Source organism: Hydra vulgaris, chromosome 15 (assembly GCF_038396675.1).
Source record: "Hydra vulgaris chromosome 15, alternate assembly HydraT2T_AEP".
Classification (NCBI taxonomy): domain Eukaryota; kingdom Metazoa; phylum Cnidaria; class Hydrozoa; order Anthoathecata; family Hydridae; genus Hydra; species Hydra vulgaris.
This window is the reverse complement of record NC_088934.1, coordinates 22,887,501-22,908,614: the sequence shown is the minus strand read 5'-3', so window position 1 is coordinate 22,908,614 and position 21,114 is coordinate 22,887,501. Positions and strand designations below refer to the sequence as shown.

The 21,114-nt window shown below is 29.5% G+C and overlaps 1 protein-coding gene across 1 annotated transcript in view; it reads left to right on the top strand.

Annotated features, from left to right (window-relative positions):
• Window positions 1–2,428: 2,428 nt before the first annotated feature.
• LOC136072154 (dynein light chain roadblock-type 2) overlaps window positions 2,429–21,114 on the top strand; it is a 22,671-nt gene continuing 3,985 nt past the window's right edge. Inside the window, exons 1-3 of the mRNA XM_065820780.1 lie at window positions 2,429–2,569; window positions 3,248–3,323; window positions 17,564–17,673. Of these exons, the coding sequence (XP_065676852.1) occupies window positions 2,444–2,569; window positions 3,248–3,323; window positions 17,564–17,673 (312 nt within the window). The 5' untranslated portion in view covers window positions 2,429–2,443. The remainder of the gene's footprint in view (window positions 2,570–3,247; window positions 3,324–17,563; window positions 17,674–21,114) is intronic.

Here is a 21,114-nt window from a genome sequence, read left to right as displayed (position 1 = left end):
ACATTATTAATAAAACCCGTTTGACTGCCTCCGGTCATAAATGAATAACTCAGGAACAAAGCTAGTTTCCACGAATGAAGCCCAGTTGAAAGATGAAACAGGTGGAATTATTCAACAGCGCTCTCGATGCCCCTTTCCAACAAATAAGAGACAAATTTCAAAACGGTTGCCAATAATGATCAACGGTCATTTTTTTTTGAAAATTACTATTTAAAGTTTAGCACGTTTAGAAGACGTTTAAGCTAAACAATTACTTAATTTTAAATCACTAAGAAGTTTATACTTTGCTTTTATTTATAGTTACTTAACATACTGTAACATCGGTTATCATATAAAATTAATATTTTTTTACAGTAAACAAAGCATGCATGTCAAATTTTATTTGGACCTAAGAGAGAAGAATCTTGCGAACTTCCTGTGTTTACTTGGAGCATTAAAAATGTATAAATCAAATTTTAGTCTATATGTAAAGAACTAAGCTGGAAATAGTCTATATGTATAAAACTAACCTGATATCTGTCATAAATACATTAGAAGATTCTTAGAAAACAACTTTGTTGTTTCAAAATGTGGCTTGAAATCGAGCTCATACTCAATTAAGTACCGTAGACCGCACTATGGAAAACACTTTCAGACATAGCTAATAAAAAGATAACCACTCTAGATCAATTTAAAAAAAGAATATAAATGGTTCTTCATATTTATAAGTTACACTATGCTAGAATTTATATGTTTCTTTTAAATAAAGTTAAACTCAAATAATGAATTAAGATAAATTAAAAAAATATGTTATTATCACAAGCCATATAACAAAGCTTATAAATGATATTCACTTTTTCTCAGCATGATATGTGTATGTGTGCAATATTTATTTGTTTCTTTCAACTGTAAAAAGCGTATGCAATTTAGCAATTACTATTTGCTTATTCATGTATTAAAGGTTATGTAAAACAATAATATATATTATCTTCTAGTTTATATATTTATGTTTTTATAATAAGATACTTATAAATCACAATTTTATAAAAATGGTGCTCAGTGAATAGACATTATGTCTTCTACTTGCTTCAGCTTTTTCTTTTATAGTATATGTATGCATATGAAAATTGCATTTATAGCAAAAAGCAAAATAAAAAAACAATAGTATCAAAAGCGTTTAACTGACGTTCAGAGCGTAACTTTTAAAAACAAATGCTTTATGGGCCAGGTCAATATTAACAACTTTTATTCAATATTCAATATCAATATTTCAATTATCAATTTTCAATTATCAATTTTCAATTATCAATTTTCAATTATCAATTTTCAATTATCAATTTTCAATTATCAATTTTCAATTATCAATTTTCAATTATCAATTTTCAATTTTCAATTTTCAATATCAATATTCAATATCAATATTCAATATCAATATTCAATATCAATACTCAATATCAATATTCAATATTCAATTCAATATTCAATATTCAATATCAATCTTCAATATCAATACTCAATATCAATATTCAATATTCAATATCAATATTCAATATTAATATTCAATATTAATATTCAATATCAATACTCAATATCAATATTTTTTTGATTCTATCAAAACTTTTCATAGTATAACTGGAGATGATGGTTATTTTGGCAGTATCCTGTAGCTTCATTTTCTTGAAAACCCCATTTGCTTCGGATTGTTCATTTTTCATACTACATACCGTCCTCTTCCAATATTTCTAGTGTTTCCTGCAAAATAAAATACAAAACGTAATAAAATAGGTTTTCAATTCATTTTTCAATCGCCAAAACCTTATTCGTGAGCCAACGTGTTGGTATTGCCTAAAAAAACACATTAACAGCAGTTTCTGTCACTTAATGATTCCCTGAGATAGATAAGTCGAGTTTTTCTTAACTTTTATTTTGTTGGATTTTGTACATGATACTCAATAAAGGTTCTTATGACCCAGCTCACACAATTCCTGTGACCTGAGTCATAAAGTAAACTGACCATGGTATAGCAGAATGCAATTCGCGTTGCTCATAAAATTGAAAGTGTGATTTGTTTACCAGCATTAAATTGGTCAGTTTGTTCTCAACTAGACTTATATTTATCAATAAATTTTAAGTTTCATAGTATTATATTTCAGCGTTCAAAAATAATGACCATATACTCAAAATTTTAGGGCTTTTTAGTTCCTAGCCTCCAATCATTGCAATTTTTTGCAAAGCATCATCGTTTGACATAAGTATAAACATACAAATGTTTGATCCATATCTGGAAGTTAGCTACTTCAAGCACCAATAAATGCTGGATCTTTCACTGAGCATAAGTTATAGATTATCCAAGATGAAATTTTGTTAAAATTGTATATTTAAATTTTACTAATTCGTTCTAACTACGATGAGCACTTTGGGTAACTCCGATTTTCGTAATTTATGTACCGGTGTCTCGTAATTTATGTACCGGTGTCTACCAAAAGACCGGAAATATACAAACTTTAAGTTATTATTCCAGAGCACAAAACAAGGTTGTGACTGGAAACGGATTGGACTTTTGAGCAGTAAGAATAAAATCAATAAAATGGTAAGGATTTAAGTCTTTTTTTGGAACCGAATTTTATATTTTAACTTTATATTTAAATCTCTCTTGCATTTTATATTGGTTTACTGCAAGACAATACACCTTTAATTATATATAAGTTATACTTTTTTGTTAAATAACTAAAGCAAAAAAGTTTTAAAGACTAAAACAAATAAGCAATGCTATTTTAAATTAATTAACAATAACCACGCTTAAAGAAGTTGGAAATCTTTAAAATATGGATGAGATTGTAGGGATTTACATAACATTAAAATTTTTATATAGTGTAAAAATCAGAAAAAACTGAAACTTAGGGTTGTACGCCCTGGATGTTTTCACATGCCTGTTTACAATGTTAAAAAGGATTCAACCTTATCTTTTTAAGGGGTTTGAACTTTTTTACATGTTATATTTACACAATAGTTTGTTAAAAGCTTAAAAGTACTTTTACAGTTTCTGAATATGATTTTTATTTTTTATTTTAACATCTTTTTTTTATACATAAACTTTTTTTAGTAAAGCTTAAAAGGATTATTGGTAGTTTATATGCATCAAATTTTTATTGGTAGTTAATGTGTGTTAAAGTTTTATTGGTAGAATAGGATTGTTTATTATAAACTTTAATAGTTTAGAGTTAATTTAAAAATGTTATCCCTTAATGTGTACTATTTTGCTTATTAGTCTGAGGTTGAAGAGACATTAAAGAGAATTGGAAGTCACAAAGGAGTAATTGGTATCATAGTTGTTAATCAAGAAGGTATTTTCTTTAAATGTTACTTTTTCAATATATTGCTCTGTAAACATTAAAGTTTAGAGCAGTGTTGTCGACTTGTTGTTGTCAAATCCTAAAACACATTAAAGTCAAAAAAAAAAAAAAAGAATAAACAAGTGTTTTCTTGGTTATGATGAACACCTTATAAACAATATAATATTTGAGAAGAAGAGTTCTTAGTCTGAAGAAAATAACAAACATAGTTAATAATTTTTAAATATTGTTGTAACAAATCTTTTTTATTCTATTATGTTATTACATTAGTTTTTTTTTCAACTAAGTATATATATATATATATATATATATATATATATATATATATATATATATATATATATATATATATATACATATATATATATATATATATATATATATATATATATATATATATATATATATATATATATATATATATATATATATATATATATAGATGTTAGTGTATTCTACAAATAGAGTGCTCAATGTTCTAAAAGAACAGAGCAATAATAAATTAGTAAATTAGTAAAAAAACTTATCTAATTTTTGATTACTTCAACACTGTGTTTCACCATCAGTAGGTTCATCAGGAAGAATCCTGATGATTCTTCCTGATGAACCTACTACTACTACTACTAATAATAATAATAGTAATTAGAGATTAAAGTGTCATAGTTTGACAACAATCATAAATATGATGAAGTGATTCAGAAGGACTAATAAACAAGCATTGTTTAGGTTGAGTAAGCAGCTTTGATAAGTTCGGTTTTTTAAAATGTTTCTAATGATGTTGAATCATGCATTTTTTCACTTAAATTGTTCCAAGTTCGTGGTGCAGAAAGATTTTGTATCAAGTGATGTTCTTGCTCAATGACGTACAAGTTGGCAACTGTCTGACGATCTTGTGTTGGGGAGCTGGGAGGTTTAAGTTTTTGTAAAGTGTAATTATATTTAATGATTGTTTTAAAGTTAACGATTGATTTGCGTTACTTGTAAATAATTGCATATGTATATAGGCGTATTTGTATATAATATAAAGACATTGTAAATATCAAGAGAATTAGTTTGTATATAAATTATGTTGAATTGTATTAAGATAGGTGAGGCGTTTTATGCTCAACTTAAAAAAGTTCTTTCTGATGTGATACAACAAGCTATTTCGGCAAAGTTTCAACTAAAGTTGATTTAAAGTTAATTCTGAAGTTTAGAGGAAACAATCAGTTGCAGAATGGCTGGAAAAAGTTGAACTGTTATGCAAACTAATTGGTGTAACCGATCTTGCAAGTGTTGTTCCTCTCCGTCTCACGAATGGTGTGTTTGCAGTATATCAACAGTTAGCAGAAACTGATAAAGAAGATTTTTACCGGATAAAAGAGGCGTTGCTAAAAACATTTGCCGTTGATTCATTTACAGCTTATGTTTCAATACGAGAAAGTTAAGCATGAAGAGGCAGTTAATGTTTATTTGGCGGAACTGGGAAGATTATCTACGCTGATTGGTGGGCTACCAGACAGCAATTGCTTTGTCTGGTAGCCCACCAATGTTTCAATGTTCCTTTGTTTCTTGGCTCCCCGAGGAAGTTCGATTGATGCTAAGATCAAGTTCACGTATGGATGATCTTACTATTATACAAATACTTGCGCGAGCAAGAGCACTTATGATTGAAGAACGGAGCGATGGAACGAATGAAAATTTTGCTGCTGCTGCATCAAAATGATGTGCTGAGCCAAGGTCACTTAAAGATCGAACGCGACCAATTTGCTATGAATGTAAACTCCCCAATCATTTTGCAAGACATTGTCATCTACAAAAAAGTAGTAATCGAAATAAGTCGGGTTGAAAGTGACATTTTGTGTTACTCGTGTAAAGGACACGGCAAGAATGTGTTCAAAAAACGTGCCAAGGGAGAAGATGTTTGCGTCAGTTCTCTCCCTTAACAATCAATAATGGCGTTACCTACTATACGTTTGGACATTAACAGCGTTCTTCGGGATGTGTTGATTGACTCAGGATGTACCTGCTGCATCATTTATAAAAAATGTGCGGCAAAAATTACTAAGAAAGTAGTGAGCGTAGTTACTGTAAATGGACAACAACAACAGTGCGAAGGCGTTAGCTGAACTCGAATTGTCATACCAAATGGAAATGAAGTTTTTGTGGAAGCACTTGTAGTTGACTTCAAACCACTTGGTTATTGTTTTTTGATGGGTATGGATGGTATAGTGGCTTTTGGTGGAGTATCAATATCTGCAACTCGTAATGTTTGTTTTATAGGAAGAGTTCCACAATTCCACAGGCAACTATATTTGCAGCACTTTTGGTAAGAAATGGACAAATATAATGAAGTGCCCTAATATGGTAATATGGTAAGTTCCAGATAGAAGACTGTTACAGTAATCAAGTCGAGAGTTTACGATTCCACAGGCAATTGTTTTTGCAGCTTTTTTAGTGAGAAATGGACGATTATAATGAAGTGTGCTAATATTGTTAATAAGTTGTTAATAAGTTAAAGGGATCTCAAAGTGCCGAGACAAGTTGTGTTTATATTAAAAAGAATGATAAAAAAAAATGTTTGGGCAGAATTTTTTTAAGTAAAACAAAATAATAAATGTTTACTTACAAAAACAAACTTTGTTGTTTTACTTGAAGCTCGCCATCTTCACAGTAGCAATTCTCTCGGAGTCTTTAAAATATACGCTGCAATCTACAGACTTTGTAATTTATTCAAGCCCGTTTAATTCCAAAGACTTTTATTAAATGATGTCATTGTAGAATTTCGATAAAAAATCTTAAAAATTTTTTTTGTTAGCAAATTATAGATTTTTTTTTCCATTATAGATTGTTAAAGATTATGTTTAGTTACTTATCATTATATAAAAGTTTTTTTTTTAAAATCGTAAATTACTATAGAATTTTTTTAGTTATTTCAAATTATTAGTTTTTTGTTATTTTTACGAATTTCACATTAAAAATAATAATAAAATGTTTCAGACATTTTAAGCATGTTTATTGCTGTAAATTAATTTTGTGTTATATTTATTGTTATTAAATTATTATTATCCGTATAGAGGTTCTGTTAAAAAGTTATTTTGTATTTTTTAACCTTATAAAAGTTTAATTAACAGCATTTAGGAATTATTCATAAAGTACGAATGTTTGGGTGGGGGAGAAGGGGTCTGCAAAGAGCATATATGAGATGGAGGGCAGGGGGTTAATTATAAAAGTACAGAGACACTAATGTAAAAAAGAATTTCATAAATTGTTGGGTAGGTAGGTTAAGAGCGTAGATAGATTTAGTGAGATGGAGGGTACTCAAAAAGACTATAGCAAAATGTGGAATGGGGGGAGGGGGAAGAAGGGTAGAAATTCAGGTGTACGTACATTATGGACGACCCCTTATTTGCTAAACTTTTCATCAGGTTACATATATTCTCGAAATACTTATTTAATCAAGCAAGATATATTTAATAAAATTTATTCTATAAGACATGTATTGCTCATTTTATTTTATTTTTAAAGTTAAATAATTACTGTTAAAGATTGCAAAAAAAGTGTAGTATTATCGTAAAATACTTGCCAAATACGACATATAAATTAGGAAATATTAAATATGTTTTTTAACGCGCGCTTCAACACAATAACAATTTTAATCGCCATCTGTCTTGAATTATTGCCATAAAACATTATTTATTGCTTTAATTAATAAAAAGCTGTCTGTTTTATGCTCTGTTATCATTGATGATCTTGAAAAAAAAAACTTTTTTTTACTTTACATAGCCGTTATGTACAAAAAAGTTAATGTTTGTTATTATTACTATTATTAATACTGCGCACATCAGTTTATATTTTAAAGAATGTTACTTAATTTGTAATACCTGAGGCGATATTTATTTCCTTTATTTCAACAAAGACATTCTTTTTCAAGTGGCATAGTTTTAAAAATATCCATATTTTCTCCATTGTTCAACGCCAACACTTAAAAACCTTAACTTAGACGTTTTAGCAATATCAAAATTCAAATTTTCATAGTTGATACAATTTCCAACTATTTTGTTTCTTTTATCCATACAGGTTTTTTTTGTCTTTTTTTAAAGAGGTTCGAATCGGTATGAAGTTGCTGACATTTAAATCATTCAATTATCAAAATCCAAATGCAAAATACAAAATTACCTTAATATTTATATGCAAATCATCAAAATTTATCAATTTTCACTGAATTGACATACTTAATAATATTTTCTAACTATAAATTAAAGAATTCGGCTAATATCTCTAATAAATGATGTCGTTTACCAAAATTATTTCTTTATTAAAAATTTAAAAATTTTTTTAATGTTATTTTGATAGGAGAAAAATGTCATAGCAATAAACTGATTAGATAAACTAAAAAAAAGTTCATTATTTACATAAAAAGAAAAAAAGATTCAGAATATATAATAAGGTGGTCAACGACTTTTTTATATATTTATTTTATTTAAGAGTGAAATATAAAAATCTTAATTTTATATGGTTCTCACGCTCTATAAAAAAAAATTATTGGGAAGTCATACGATTGATAATAAACCCTATTTTAAAAAACAAATAAAACAATAACAAATAATATTGATTCAAAAAAAAAATTCTACAATGATGTCATTTACTAAAACTCTTTGGAATTAAACACACTTGAATTAATTATTAGTATAATCAAAAGTTTGTATAATTCGTATTTTAATATTCTTGCCAATAAAATTTTTTATAGATATTCTTAACATTAACTTATGTACATATATGTTTAATAAAATAAATATTTTTAATTTTAGATCATTTAAATAAGTAAAGCTATAATGCAAATTGACAAAGTTGGTATTAGATTGTTAATTGAGACTTGTCGTCATAATCAGAAGTCTCCATCTGATGCTCACAAATTTATAACTACTGCCTGAGGTGAGGATGCAACTTCCATTCAAACAGTATACAAGTACTACCTAAAGTATTCTACATCAAACATAATTGATTATAGTCAGTTTTCAGATGAATCAAGGTCAGGTAGACCCAGTACCTCAACAACTATAGATAACATTGAGATTATTCAACAACTGCTTGATGAAGACAAATTTTTAACAATAGAGCAAATTTGTGATGTCATAAACATTTTTTTTGGTTCAGTTTATTCAATAATCACCAAAAAATTGATGAAAAGATCAATTTGTTCACAATGGATCCCATATGGCCTCACCCCAGCAAATCAACAAAATCCGGTTGAACTTGCGCATAAATTTCTGACCATCCTACGAGATGAATTCAATGTTGAACGACGTCTAATTGTTGTGAATGAGAAGTGGATTTATCACAGATTGATCAGGTGCAAACGCAGTAATCGCACTTGGATTTCAAAGGGCGAAGAAGCTCCGAAACGTATCAGGAGATCACAATTTGATGCAAAAAGTATGGTGATTTGCGCTCATTTGATGGCAAGGCCTCTGTTGATGTACTTCCAAATGGACAATCGGTCAATTCAGAAGTGTACATGCTTTTCCTATCAAATGTGCATTCTAATTTTGTCAACAAAGGCTTGAAAAGAGTAACATGGAACACAATGCTCCTTCAGCACAATAATGCCAGGCCAAATGTGTCTGCTGCTGTCAGAGACTTTCTTGCTGAGAAAAAAGTCACCCGTGTCACTCAACCTCCATATAGCCCCAACTTTAACTTGTTGGACAGATATGCTTTCCCTTCATTTGAATTTTATCGCAAGGATTTGGATTTTCAGACAAAGGAAGAGGTTCAAGAAGCCATGGAGACAAACTTAAGGTCACATTCACATGATCATATGCAATGGCAACTGGAAAAACTGAAAACAGATTTAAATAAGATTATTTTGAAGCAACGTGCCTACTTATGACCCACTCTTAATTTAATTGTTGTTTGCTTATTCTTTGTTATAAAAGAAATTGATTATATGAACTTTTTGATTGACCCTAGTATAGAGTGTAGATTGCGGCGTATATATTTTTAAGACTCTGAGAGAATTGCTACTGTGGAGACAGCGAGCTTTGAGTAAAACAGCAAAGTTTGTTTTTGTTGGTATACATTTATTATTTTGTTTTATTTAAAAAAATTCTGCCCAAACATTTTTTTTTATCATTCTCTTTAAAATAAACACAACTTGTCTCAGCACTTTGGCATCCCTTTAATAAGTGTTAATAAGTTGCAGGATTTTACAATATTCTTTATGTGCTGGTCCATAGAGAGTTTTGAATCTAAGGTAATATCGAGAATTTTTACCAAATTTGATGCAGCAAGAGTTGCAGTTGAGTATCATCAGCATATTGATGGTGATTATATCCAAGTTTAGCTTTAATGCAATTTACGGGAGACACAAACATGGAAAATAGAAATGGGCCATTAGCACTACCTTGTGGTACTCCGGTTGAAATATCTGAGATAATTTTGTTGTTACAATAGAAACAAAAGTTTTTCAATTATGAAGGTATGAAGACAGCCATTCGATTGCAGTTCCTGTGATACCAAATTCGTTTTTTGCACGGTTTGTTAGTAGTTTGTAATCAGTAGAATCAAAGGCTGCTGATATGTCTAGAGAGAGGAGGATAGTAGTTGATACATTATCAATGCTTGATAAAATGTCATTGATTGAGTCTCTGTAAACTTCAACCCTTTACAATCTGGTTTCCGACTCAATCATTGAGTCGGAAACCAGATTGTAAAGGGTTGAAGTTTACAGAGGAAGTTATATGTGGAAAAAGTCTAGGATAAAGCAAGCTTTTCAAGAATTTTTGAAATAGTGTTCAGATTTGATATAGGGGGCAGATTGGTAAGATCAAAATCAGTTAGATCTGGATTTTTGGGAATTGGTGTTATTTGAGCAATTTTGTATGAGACTGGGAAAATTTTCCAGAATTAAATTATAATTTAGCTAGGTGAGCAATAATAGGGTTAAAAACTTTAGCACAAGATTTTAGGATGTCAGTAAGAATAAAATCAAGTCGTGATGTCTTGAGTTTGAGATTTTTGATTATTTTAGAGACATCTTTAGGTGTATCTGTACTAAGTGTTAACATTAATGTTGCTGCAGGAAGTGATAGCTCTGAAATGTTATATGATTTTGGAAGGGCAGTCTGCCTTTCTTGGATTGTATTCTTTACACTTTCAAGTTTGTTAATGAAATATTAATTTATTGTTTCACACTTTTCCTCCGGTATTATATTGTTATCAGTTACATTTATAGAGTTTGTGTGCATTAATTTTTTAGCAATACACCATATTTCTTTTTAATTACCCTAAGCTGAATTTAGCTTTTGTTCAAAGCATTACGGTAGAGTTTTTTGTTTACCAATAAACCACTTTTTTTGTAATATTTTTCCAGCTTTCAACATCTGCTTTTATTTTTCTTGAAATCTGCTGACAGCCATTTATCATTGTGCAAATTAAGTCTTTTTGCATATTTCTGGATTGTTGCCAATTTATCAAGGATAGTTGTTACGTTAGTTTTTATTTATTCTGCATAATCGTTAATAAATATTGCCAGTGAAGTGCAACATGGCATCATTTGCAGTTTGATTATGAAGAGTGATATATCTAACTTTGAGAGATTTTGTTTAGAGAACCAAACAGTTTTGTTTTGCGAAGTATTGTAATGCAGCTTGAATCATGTATTGGTCTAAAATACCCAGATCTTTGACCTTAAGGTTGTAAAGCAAGTTGTCGTCACTGCAATTGATTACAAGGTCAAGTAGATTAGCAGTACCGGTAATTGAAGACAATTGAGTTAAAGTATGAATCCCTTGTATCATATTAGAGGTTTCAAGAACATCAGTAAGTTGTGAGTCTATAGTTGTTGGACTATTGCCTGGACAATTAAAATCACCACACAATAACACTTCACCAGAAATAGTTGAAGTTCTTCCAATAACTCGTACGATTCTGAAAAAAAAATTCCAGTTGGAATAATAGGATTTGATCTATAAGTTGCGATGATGATATATACACTATTAACTAAATTTATTTTTATGGCTATGCGTTCGTAGGAATGGCAGGTGGATGACAGTAACAAGGGTTTGATATTTCTGTAAACTATATTATTATATATATATATATATATATATATATATATATATATATATATATATATATATATATATATATATATATATATATATATATATATATATAGAGAGATAGATAGATAGATAGTGATCGACCGAAACCGAAATTTGAGCCAAAACTGAAAGTACCGAAATTTTGGTTCAGTGAAGCCGTAGCCGAAACCGAAACCGAAATTTCGGCCGAAATTTGAAAATGAATGTTTAAAATCCTTGAACTTTTTATAATCACCGAATTAAAGCAAAAAAAAACTATTTTACATATATCTAGCCAATCACCATAGTTTGATAAAAACTCTAATATGTCAAGACATTTCAATAATTAAAGGTAATAATTGAAGTATTTTCTCTGCGAAATACATATTTTTTCATGTTTTCTGGCAAAAGTCTGTTTCTTTCATTTGAAAGAATTTCTCCAGCAGTTAAAAACAACCTTTTAACTTCGGCAGATGTTGGTGGAGGTCTAAGGAATCTCTTTGCTACTTTTGCCAAACCAAACTTTGCTTTTAATGTTGTTTTCTAATATAAATCTATGAAACATTTTTTTTTTTTGTTACTTAGGTGCCCCAAGAGGTCTTGTCACAAAGCACCGCGGAAGTGCATTTAACCAGGAAGTTCATGCCTCCTTCATTACCGTGACGCAAAAATATATCCGAAGCTCGTTTTGAGCCTGGATCTCCTGCTTAAAAGGCAAGCGCTCTAACCACCTGCCACGGTCGCACAAGAAACTTCAGACCTTCTTTGAAGTTTGAATCAATTTTTGAGATTTATAGGACTGCCGGTAGTTGTATTACTTTTTCAGTTAAGAGATTTTTTAGAGTAAACCACTCCTTAAATGTGATGAAAGTCCGCTAAGTGATTGAAGTTTTGAATTGTGCGATCCACAAGTTATTTTCAAATTGCAAGTTCCGTATTTGAAATTACTAACTGTCACAGTAAAATGATTCCATAAACCAGTTTTTTATCAATTATTTTCCATTGTAAAATTTAGCACTGAGAAACTTTTGATGAAACTATTGGTTTGGGTTGCTTTACTTAAATGTTAATTCATTTTAAGAATGATTTGAGAATAGTAACTTAAAACTATTATGTAACGTGATTTCAATTAAAATTTTTACAATTGTTATAATTAAAAATTGATTTACTAACAAACGATTACAATTAGGAAACTGTCATGATCCCACTCTATATTAAAACTTAAAAAATCTTTTAAAAGTTTCGGTTCATTTCGGTTGCGGTTTGAACCGAAATTTCGGCCGAAACAGGAAAAGTAAAAAAATTATTGAAGCAGAAATTTGGGTTTCGGTTTCATCCGAAATTTCGGCCGAAGCCGAAAGTTTCCTTTATATATATATATATATATATATATATATATATATATATATATATATATATATATAGAGAGGGGTGTAGTCTGGTTTTTTATTTGTTTGAGTTTTGACACTTACAGGCATTGTGCAAACTCTAAACTTTTGTATGTTTATGCTTATATCAAAAAAGAATGTTTTGTAAGGAATTGGGGTTATTGGAGCTTGGGAACTAAAAAACCCTAATTTTTGGGCCCAACCAGCCCTCAACGTGGGAGCAACGAGTTTATGAAATATTTTCTTTACTATTTTTATCTAAATTCTATTCATTAACAAATTTCAAATTTCATGCAATAATCTCTTATTTTTCAAAAACTATGACCATATAATGTTGTAACCCCCTCAATTTGAGGGGGCTATAAACATTTCAGGGTCATAAATACTGAACACTCAAAACTCAAACATCTAAAAATCCAGTGTACACTATATATATATATATATATATATATATATATATATATATATATATATATATATATATATATATATATATATATATATATATATATATATATATATATATAAAATATCTTAATTGAGTTGTAAATAAAGTATACTTGAGGTATCTTATTGAAAGTTGAATAATTTAATTGAGTTTTGGGTGAGGTGGGTATAAAATATTGTAATTAGGTGTTGTTTAGAGTATTGTAATTGGGTGTTGAGTGAACATAAAAAATATTATTAAAAGGTAAATAAGCTTTTTGGAATTTTTTTGCTGTTTTTTTTTTTATGTCCATAACATTGTATGTAGAAACCTTGTCAAGTTAATTTTATTAACTTTTCAATATTTATTAGACAAGTTTGCTGAAATATTCAGTTCAACAGTGGGTTGTTTGTCGTTATATGCAGAGGTTAAAAGTTAAATAAAGTTAAAAAAAACTTTAACTAAACAAAAGTTAAATAGGGTTAAGGGCAGGTGAAATGTTTTGTTTTTGACAAAATTCTTTGATTTAAAGTTGGATAAATTTAAAGGATCTTTTAACTATTTGTTTTCTGGTCAATGGTATTGCATTTATTGGTAATGATATAAATATAACATAAGGCATTATATGTGATGTTGTCGACGAGAGAACAGACACTTGAGATTGCAATACTGATTTGTCAGTAAATAGCTATTTTCAGTTTAGTTTTTTACCGGTAAGATTTTAAATTTTTTTTAAGTAATTTGCATTTTTTTATTATGTTTAAATAATTTGTATTGGCTGGTGCACAATATATTGTGCACCAATATACAAATTATATTTTGCTTAGAAATAAGATTTTGAATAGTTTAAATTTTTTAAAAAGTTTAAAAAAAAAAAAGTATTTAATAAAAATGGTATTGCATCTCTTATTTTCAATTTTTGTTTGCTGAATTAGCAGGGGCATCTGCTGTACCTTTGACCATTTTTTTTTTTGGACAAGACCTTTTGTGTGATCTTAGCTACATATTTTATGAAAACCTTATGTTACTTGAAGCATTATTATGTGATAATATTTTACCTCATTTTTCAACCTCAGATTTTAGGTAAAATTTTTTGTAGTTCATTTCTTCCAATAATTTGTAATGATTTCATTTAATTATTGAAGTATTATATAAGGATCGCAAATTCCCGGACTGCTATCCTTGATAGCAGGAATTATTCACAGTGTTCCCAGGATCTCAGGAAAATCCCGGGAACGCTCATTTAAATAAAAAAACAAACAAATAAAAATTTTTTTTCTTTTTACTTTATTTTTAAAACTATTTTTGTGATTTAAAGTGACCTTTTAGAAAAACCAGTAGATCCAGATGACTGTCTGATAATTTAGTTCTAAACTTTGTAAAAAATCAACCTGTTGAACTAAACATTCTTTCAGTTTCAAAACTGGATGGTCAAATAATTAAAAGTGCGTTATAAAGCATATCTAAAATATGTGATCTTTTGTTAGTTGCTTTAAACAAATTGAATTCTTGATGCATAGTTGACTTGCAATTGACTACAAAAATGTCTTTTTTTTTCACAAACTTTTCTAATCTTTCAGCCTTAGATTCCAATGACTTTTTTAAACTGATATTACTATTGTTAAGCTTATCATTAATCATAATATTGTTAAGGTTATCATTATCATTAATTTTATTTCCTACTTTTAGTATATTTTCAAATATGGGGAAAAGTCTCTCAGTTAATTCAATAGCTATATTTTTCATCTCTGTTTTAGATGGTATGCAAAATAAGTTATTATACGTATCACTTTTAAAAGACTGGATTATCTAAAAACCTTAATAAACCAACAAGATCGTATTTTCTTCTTTGAAATATCCTCTCAACTAGAACATTCTTAAGATTATTTGCTAAATAGCAATCTTGAGCATTAAGTTCTTTAATAATAATGTTTAATGTGTCATCAGCTGTTAATAATGTTGCTTCCCTCCTACAAATCATTACAGAACCTAAAACAATTGGTTCAAGATTTTTTGCTTAACTTTCCACTACTTCCAGCTTATCATTAGAGAACATGAATTTTTCTAAACTGAAATCTACCAGAGATTTGCCAACTGCATTTTTAACTTTAATAAACCTTTGAATCATGACCAGCATTGAATTCCAACGAGTTTTTTAATTTAAAATAAGTACTAGCTCTTGTCCAAATTCACTTTTCAAAATGTCCATTTTTAAAGGAGATCTTTTGAAAGTTACAACAATTTGACGAACTTTAACCAGAATCTTATGAAGCTCAGGAACAAGATCAGATGAGCTTGGTAACTAATTTCATTTTCATCCTTATTATTATTTTCATCATCAAAAACATCAAAATCATTTTCAATATCTTCATCAGAAATTTGATTATTTTCAATTTTCTTTTTATAAATTACAGCTAAATATATTGCATGGGCAAAATAAAGTTGATATTCAGCAGGAGAAATATTTCCTAATTTTTTTCCACAATATTAGCATCATCTGCTGTTATGCAAACTACATCACTGGAAAGACTAACATTAAACATATCTAATTTTTGATAAGTAGTTAAGGCAATCGTTTGCATTAAATGATCCAATTATTCTCTCTAATCCGAGATTTATAAAACTGCTATTAAAGTGAAGATTTAAATTCATAAACCTTCTGCCAATTTTTGAATATTCATCCAAATCTACACTAAACTTGAATTTTTTTTTATTTCAAGCATTTTTCTTTTTTTTTCTTCAACTATTTCAATATGATACTTATAGATAAGGTTCATGATATCTGTTTTAGATTTTGGTAGACTGTAGCCTTTATCATGAAGCAACTTATGAATTTGATCTGATTCAACTATTGCACTTATGGAAAATCTGTCAATAGCAGCAAATTTTACCAATCATTCTCCTAATGAAACTTTTTAAATTATAGAATCAATTTTAGATTGAACAAAATGTTTTTTATTTGGCGGTTCACCTTCACATTCTTTATTTAAAATAATATTGTGGATTTTTACTAAATGTCTTTTCAACCCAACAGTTGAACTGCGTTTGTATAATATTAATTTTGGACATTGTTTGCATTGTGCCTCATCATTCTTTTTGAGATCATAATTCCAAACCTTTAAAATTTTACGATTTGATAACATTTTTATAATATTAATTAAAATTTAGTGTTCTTCTGATGGTCCGGAAAATAAAAAATTCTATTTTTGGTGGGAGAGTTCAAATCCATGGGTACCAATCCTTAATATTAATAGTAAAATCCATGGGTACCAATCCTTAATATTATAACATTTATAGTAAATACAATTTTTATTTAAATAAAACATGTCATTTTTCGGCTGACAGAAAAGCTAGTTTCAGTTAAATGAATAACACTTACTAAATTGTTTAGAGAATAATAAAGGGAATCCTCATTTTTACTATGATACTATTTCTAGCTTTTGCTTAACCAAGCAGTTTAAGATAGGGAAGTATTTTATGTCAGAGTTAACTTCCTCACTATATACTGACACTAAGAAATTGAATGAGAGTCTCTCTACTGATGCAGGGATGCAGGGTCCTAAAAAGACAACAGCTTTAAATCTCTATTTTTTTCTTGTCTCTAGTGTCCAAGAGCTCCAAAAATGTTGGATGACTTATGATCTGTGAAAAGAAAAAATTCATGAGAATTAATGTGTTGGAGTTTTTTTACCCCAGAGTTCTGGAGCCACCACTATACATAAGGACTCCGGTTTTAAAAATTGGTTGTTCCTCTAACCTAAAAGTCTTAATTTTTTTTCTCAAAGTAGTCTGTAAATTTATTTACATTTTTGGAGCTCCTGGCTAACAAAAACTAGGAAAAAATAATCTTTTTGTGACTTTCAAATCCGGAGTCCTTTTTGGGACTTTGCATCCCTGAAAAGATGGATTGGAAGGAGAAATTAACAACAGAAATAATAATTGGTCCATAACAAAAAAAATTTCATTTATTTTAATGATAAAGTGTTGATAAAATTTTTTTCTATTAGAGTGAGGTTTGAATTTGTTGCATTCTGGCTCAGTCTCAAAAAAAAAGTTTTTTATTAGTCAAAACAATTGCCAAAACAAATAGTGCATAGGGGTTTTGAGGTTGTACTAAACATAAAAACTGCATAAAATGTAAACATTTTTAATTTAAATTTTTACTTTAATATTGTTATGTAAGAAAACTTGAAGTTAAATTTTGCTAAAATTTTTTTCAAAAATCATTTAAACATTCAATTTTTTTCTTCACAAAAACAACATTTTCATTAATTTTTCAATGGTCAATTTGGTTTATTGGTAACATTCTAACTAATGTGTTTATATTTTTAAATAGGATTTTATATTTAGGTATTCCTATCAGAACAACACTGGACAACTCTACTACTGTTCAATATGCAGGGCTTATTCATCAATTAACAGCTAAAGCAAGAAGTACTGTGCGTGATATTGATCCTCAAGTAAGAAATTGTTACTAATCACTGCTGTTTATTCTAAAGCTAAGGTCTTGCATTATTATTCACATAGAAGAATTTATCAAGACAGTTTGAACTTAAGAGTGGATTATAATTAAGTTCTAACTTAATTATAATTACAACTTTTAGTTTTTTAAATCTTTATTTCAAAGTGAGGTTTAAATTTATTACAATTAAAACTTAATGAAATTTATTTGGCAAATATATTACATAAAACCCAAAACAATTTTATAAGATTAAACTATAATTAAAAAAAATAGGGTTAAACCTAAAGGCTAACCCTTTTAGATGGTTTTTTGATGAAAAATATGTTTTAAAGCTTTTTTATCAAATTTTAATTTAAATCTGCTTTTCTTTGCATTAAAATTCTTTACATGTAAATGTCTTGTAAGAACATGCAAGTACCTGTAAATGGCTATTTCAGCATGACATCAATATTGTTTCATGCAAGGCTAAGTATGCAAAGAAATTCGGATGAATGGTATTTCATACAAGAGTAAATATAGAAAGAATTAGGGGTGTCCAAAAAAAAAATTTTTTGGATCAAATATTGCACAGTTTTAAATATTGTTTCTTTGATTGAAAAAAACTTCTGTGCAAAATCTTAGGTGTTTTGGATAATATTTAGAGGTTGCTCAAGGAAAATAAAAATTTACTGTGTTAAAAGCATTCGCCTCAATAATAATATTTAAAAAACTTGAGTTATAGCTATGATATACAATTAATAATTTTCAAAAAATTCCTTAAATAATGCAAATAACATTCAAATGTTGCACTATTTACAAGATCAAAAGTTTAGTCTGTGCCAACAGTGGCATATGTCATCAAGATGCTTTTGTGGCAATCTGTAATGCGTTTTCTGTTGTCCTCAACAACTTGTATTAGTTTCTGCATTTCAGATTCAGTTTTTGTGATGGATTGATTAAATGTGCTCATAAGAGCAACAGAACGCTCAGCAGTGTCATTGATAACTTTCACAGATTTAACAATTGCTTTAGTATAACGAAAATCAGCAATTTCCTCCCAGGTCTTTGGATCTGTTCCAGATAAAATGGTTACATCGAGACCAAGTGACTGCAAAGCAGCAGTTGATGATGATGTAACAAGCTCACGAAGTTGCTTCTTTTCCAACTTGTTTAATTCTGCTGCTGGACACTTTATACCCCTGACACTCCAATCAGCTCCATTTTGAATCATAGCTTCAATAATTAACTTTTTTTCTGTCACAAACCCTGTCAGAAAATAATGAAAATGGAATCATTTCTGACCCAAGGTACCAAGTGTGATTTTGAAGCTTCTTCATAGCAGCATTTGAAATGACCTTGTTGATCTCAGAATATTGTTTAGTTCTTGTGAAGAGCATCGGGTCATTTGCTGGAGCATCGCTTGCAATTGGACAGGCAATCCATGCTGATATATAGATATGAGCAGCAACGATACAAAATTCGCACAAGTTGTTCTGTTCTTTCATAGTCAGCTTGAATTCATTTCTTAAGAGATGTATCTTCATACAATAGATGACTTTAGCCATCCATCTAGCCATGTGATAAGCTCCCGGCATGCAAAAGCGATACTTCTTGGTGGCATAGTCTGATAACGGAAAACCCAAAATTAAAAGGCACAGCTCGATCATCTCTTTGTAGTCTTCTCTTGGTAAGTATGAAGAGTCATCTGATAAGAAAGGCTGCAGAAAGTAGCCAGCCTCTGATCTAAGTTGCTGAAGCTGTGGTTCAGCAAGATGGGCGTCATCTAATGGAGCATAATTGGCTTGATTTATACTTGGCCAACACTTCTGAAATCGTTCGAACAAAGCTATGTTGGGCCCACTGCTGGGTCCAAGCAAAACTGAGTATATTTCCCCAATAATTACTTCATGCATATGGTGACGGCAAGCAAAGTAGAGAAGATTTTTCTCCATCAACTTCTCTAACAACATACACGCACCATTTTTGGAACCTGTGTTTGACGCTGTTGTGTCAAAACACATACTGACAATATAATTTGCAACTTTCCATATGGTCAGTAATTGGAAGGTTGCTTTTGCTTGTGCCAGTCCAGTGCCAGATGATATCTTTACAATACCCAGTATTTTCTCCAGATTACGACCAGTCACATCAATAGCAATTTTATCAACATTGGACTTTGGATTTTCATAGTTGGTGCTGTCTCTTATCATCTTACCATCCCAGTGGACGACCATATGTTGTTTCTCACTTTACATAAATTTCTGCCGAATATGATTTTCAGTTGATGAACAGTGCATGATGCGTTTGGGGTGGACTGTTGATCTCGATAATGGTGTACTTTGGAGGTCCTCTCCACTTGCTCTAGCAATTGCAGCTGCCAATATAGTGAATTTTTGGTCAGATAAATTGATTTGATCAAGTGTTAATGATACATCTGGAGAAGACAAAATTTCATTGAGAATATGTGGCTTTTTATTTTTAGGACTTTGTTCACAGTCAGTTGATTGGGTTACTAGTTTTTTGTGATAAACCGGAATTTCTATTTCATAATCATCATTGTCATCGGGAATGTCACTGACTTCTGTTGCTTTTCTATCACTATCACAATCAAGACTAAATTGGCTACAGCCAGGGGTAAGGACAGCATTTGCTTTTTGTCTTCTCTCTTCCTCATTCTGCTTTCTTTTTGTTTCTGCTTGTTGACGCTCTGCTGTTCGCTTTCCTTGTTGAGATAATTTTACATCTTCTCCAGCCATCTTCATCATACAAGCATTCTTTTGGTCTTCCAGAAATATTTTATCTTCATCAATTTTAATTAGCTTGTTTGCATCCTTGTGTGAAATGTCAAACAGTAAATCTAATTTGATACTAAAATCTTTCTCTCTAGCAATCTGTGACTTACTAGCTCTTCCTTTATTCTTTTTAATTAAATTATACTCATCAACACATGCTTTCACTTTTGATACAATATGAGGCTGGTAAGTCATTGGAATTCTGGCTTTTTTCCAGATGTGAGCTAAACCATTAGATGTTGCTTTTGCACTGGCTGGAACTTTTTGATAGTGGAAAAACGTCCTTAACACATCAACCATTGTTGGAAGGACATTGTTTGGTAGGTTCTTCTCAGGTTGACCAATCAACCATATTGCAGTTCGATTACGTGTCAAAGGAAATTTTGCAAACATAATTTAAAATATGTATTACAAATCTACAAACACTAAAGTAAGTTAAGTCACCCAATAATATTTAGCACTAAAAAACAAGATATTGGCATAACAGCTATAATTATTATTTTATAGGATTAAAAAAAAATAAGAACCTCAAAATCTTTAAATATTTCAGTTGTTCAGCAAAAAATTACAATTAATGAAAATGTTTTTTAATCAAAACATCAGTTGACAAGATGGCTGCTTGTCACATGACCAAATAATTTAGCTCATAAAAGACAATGGTACATCAA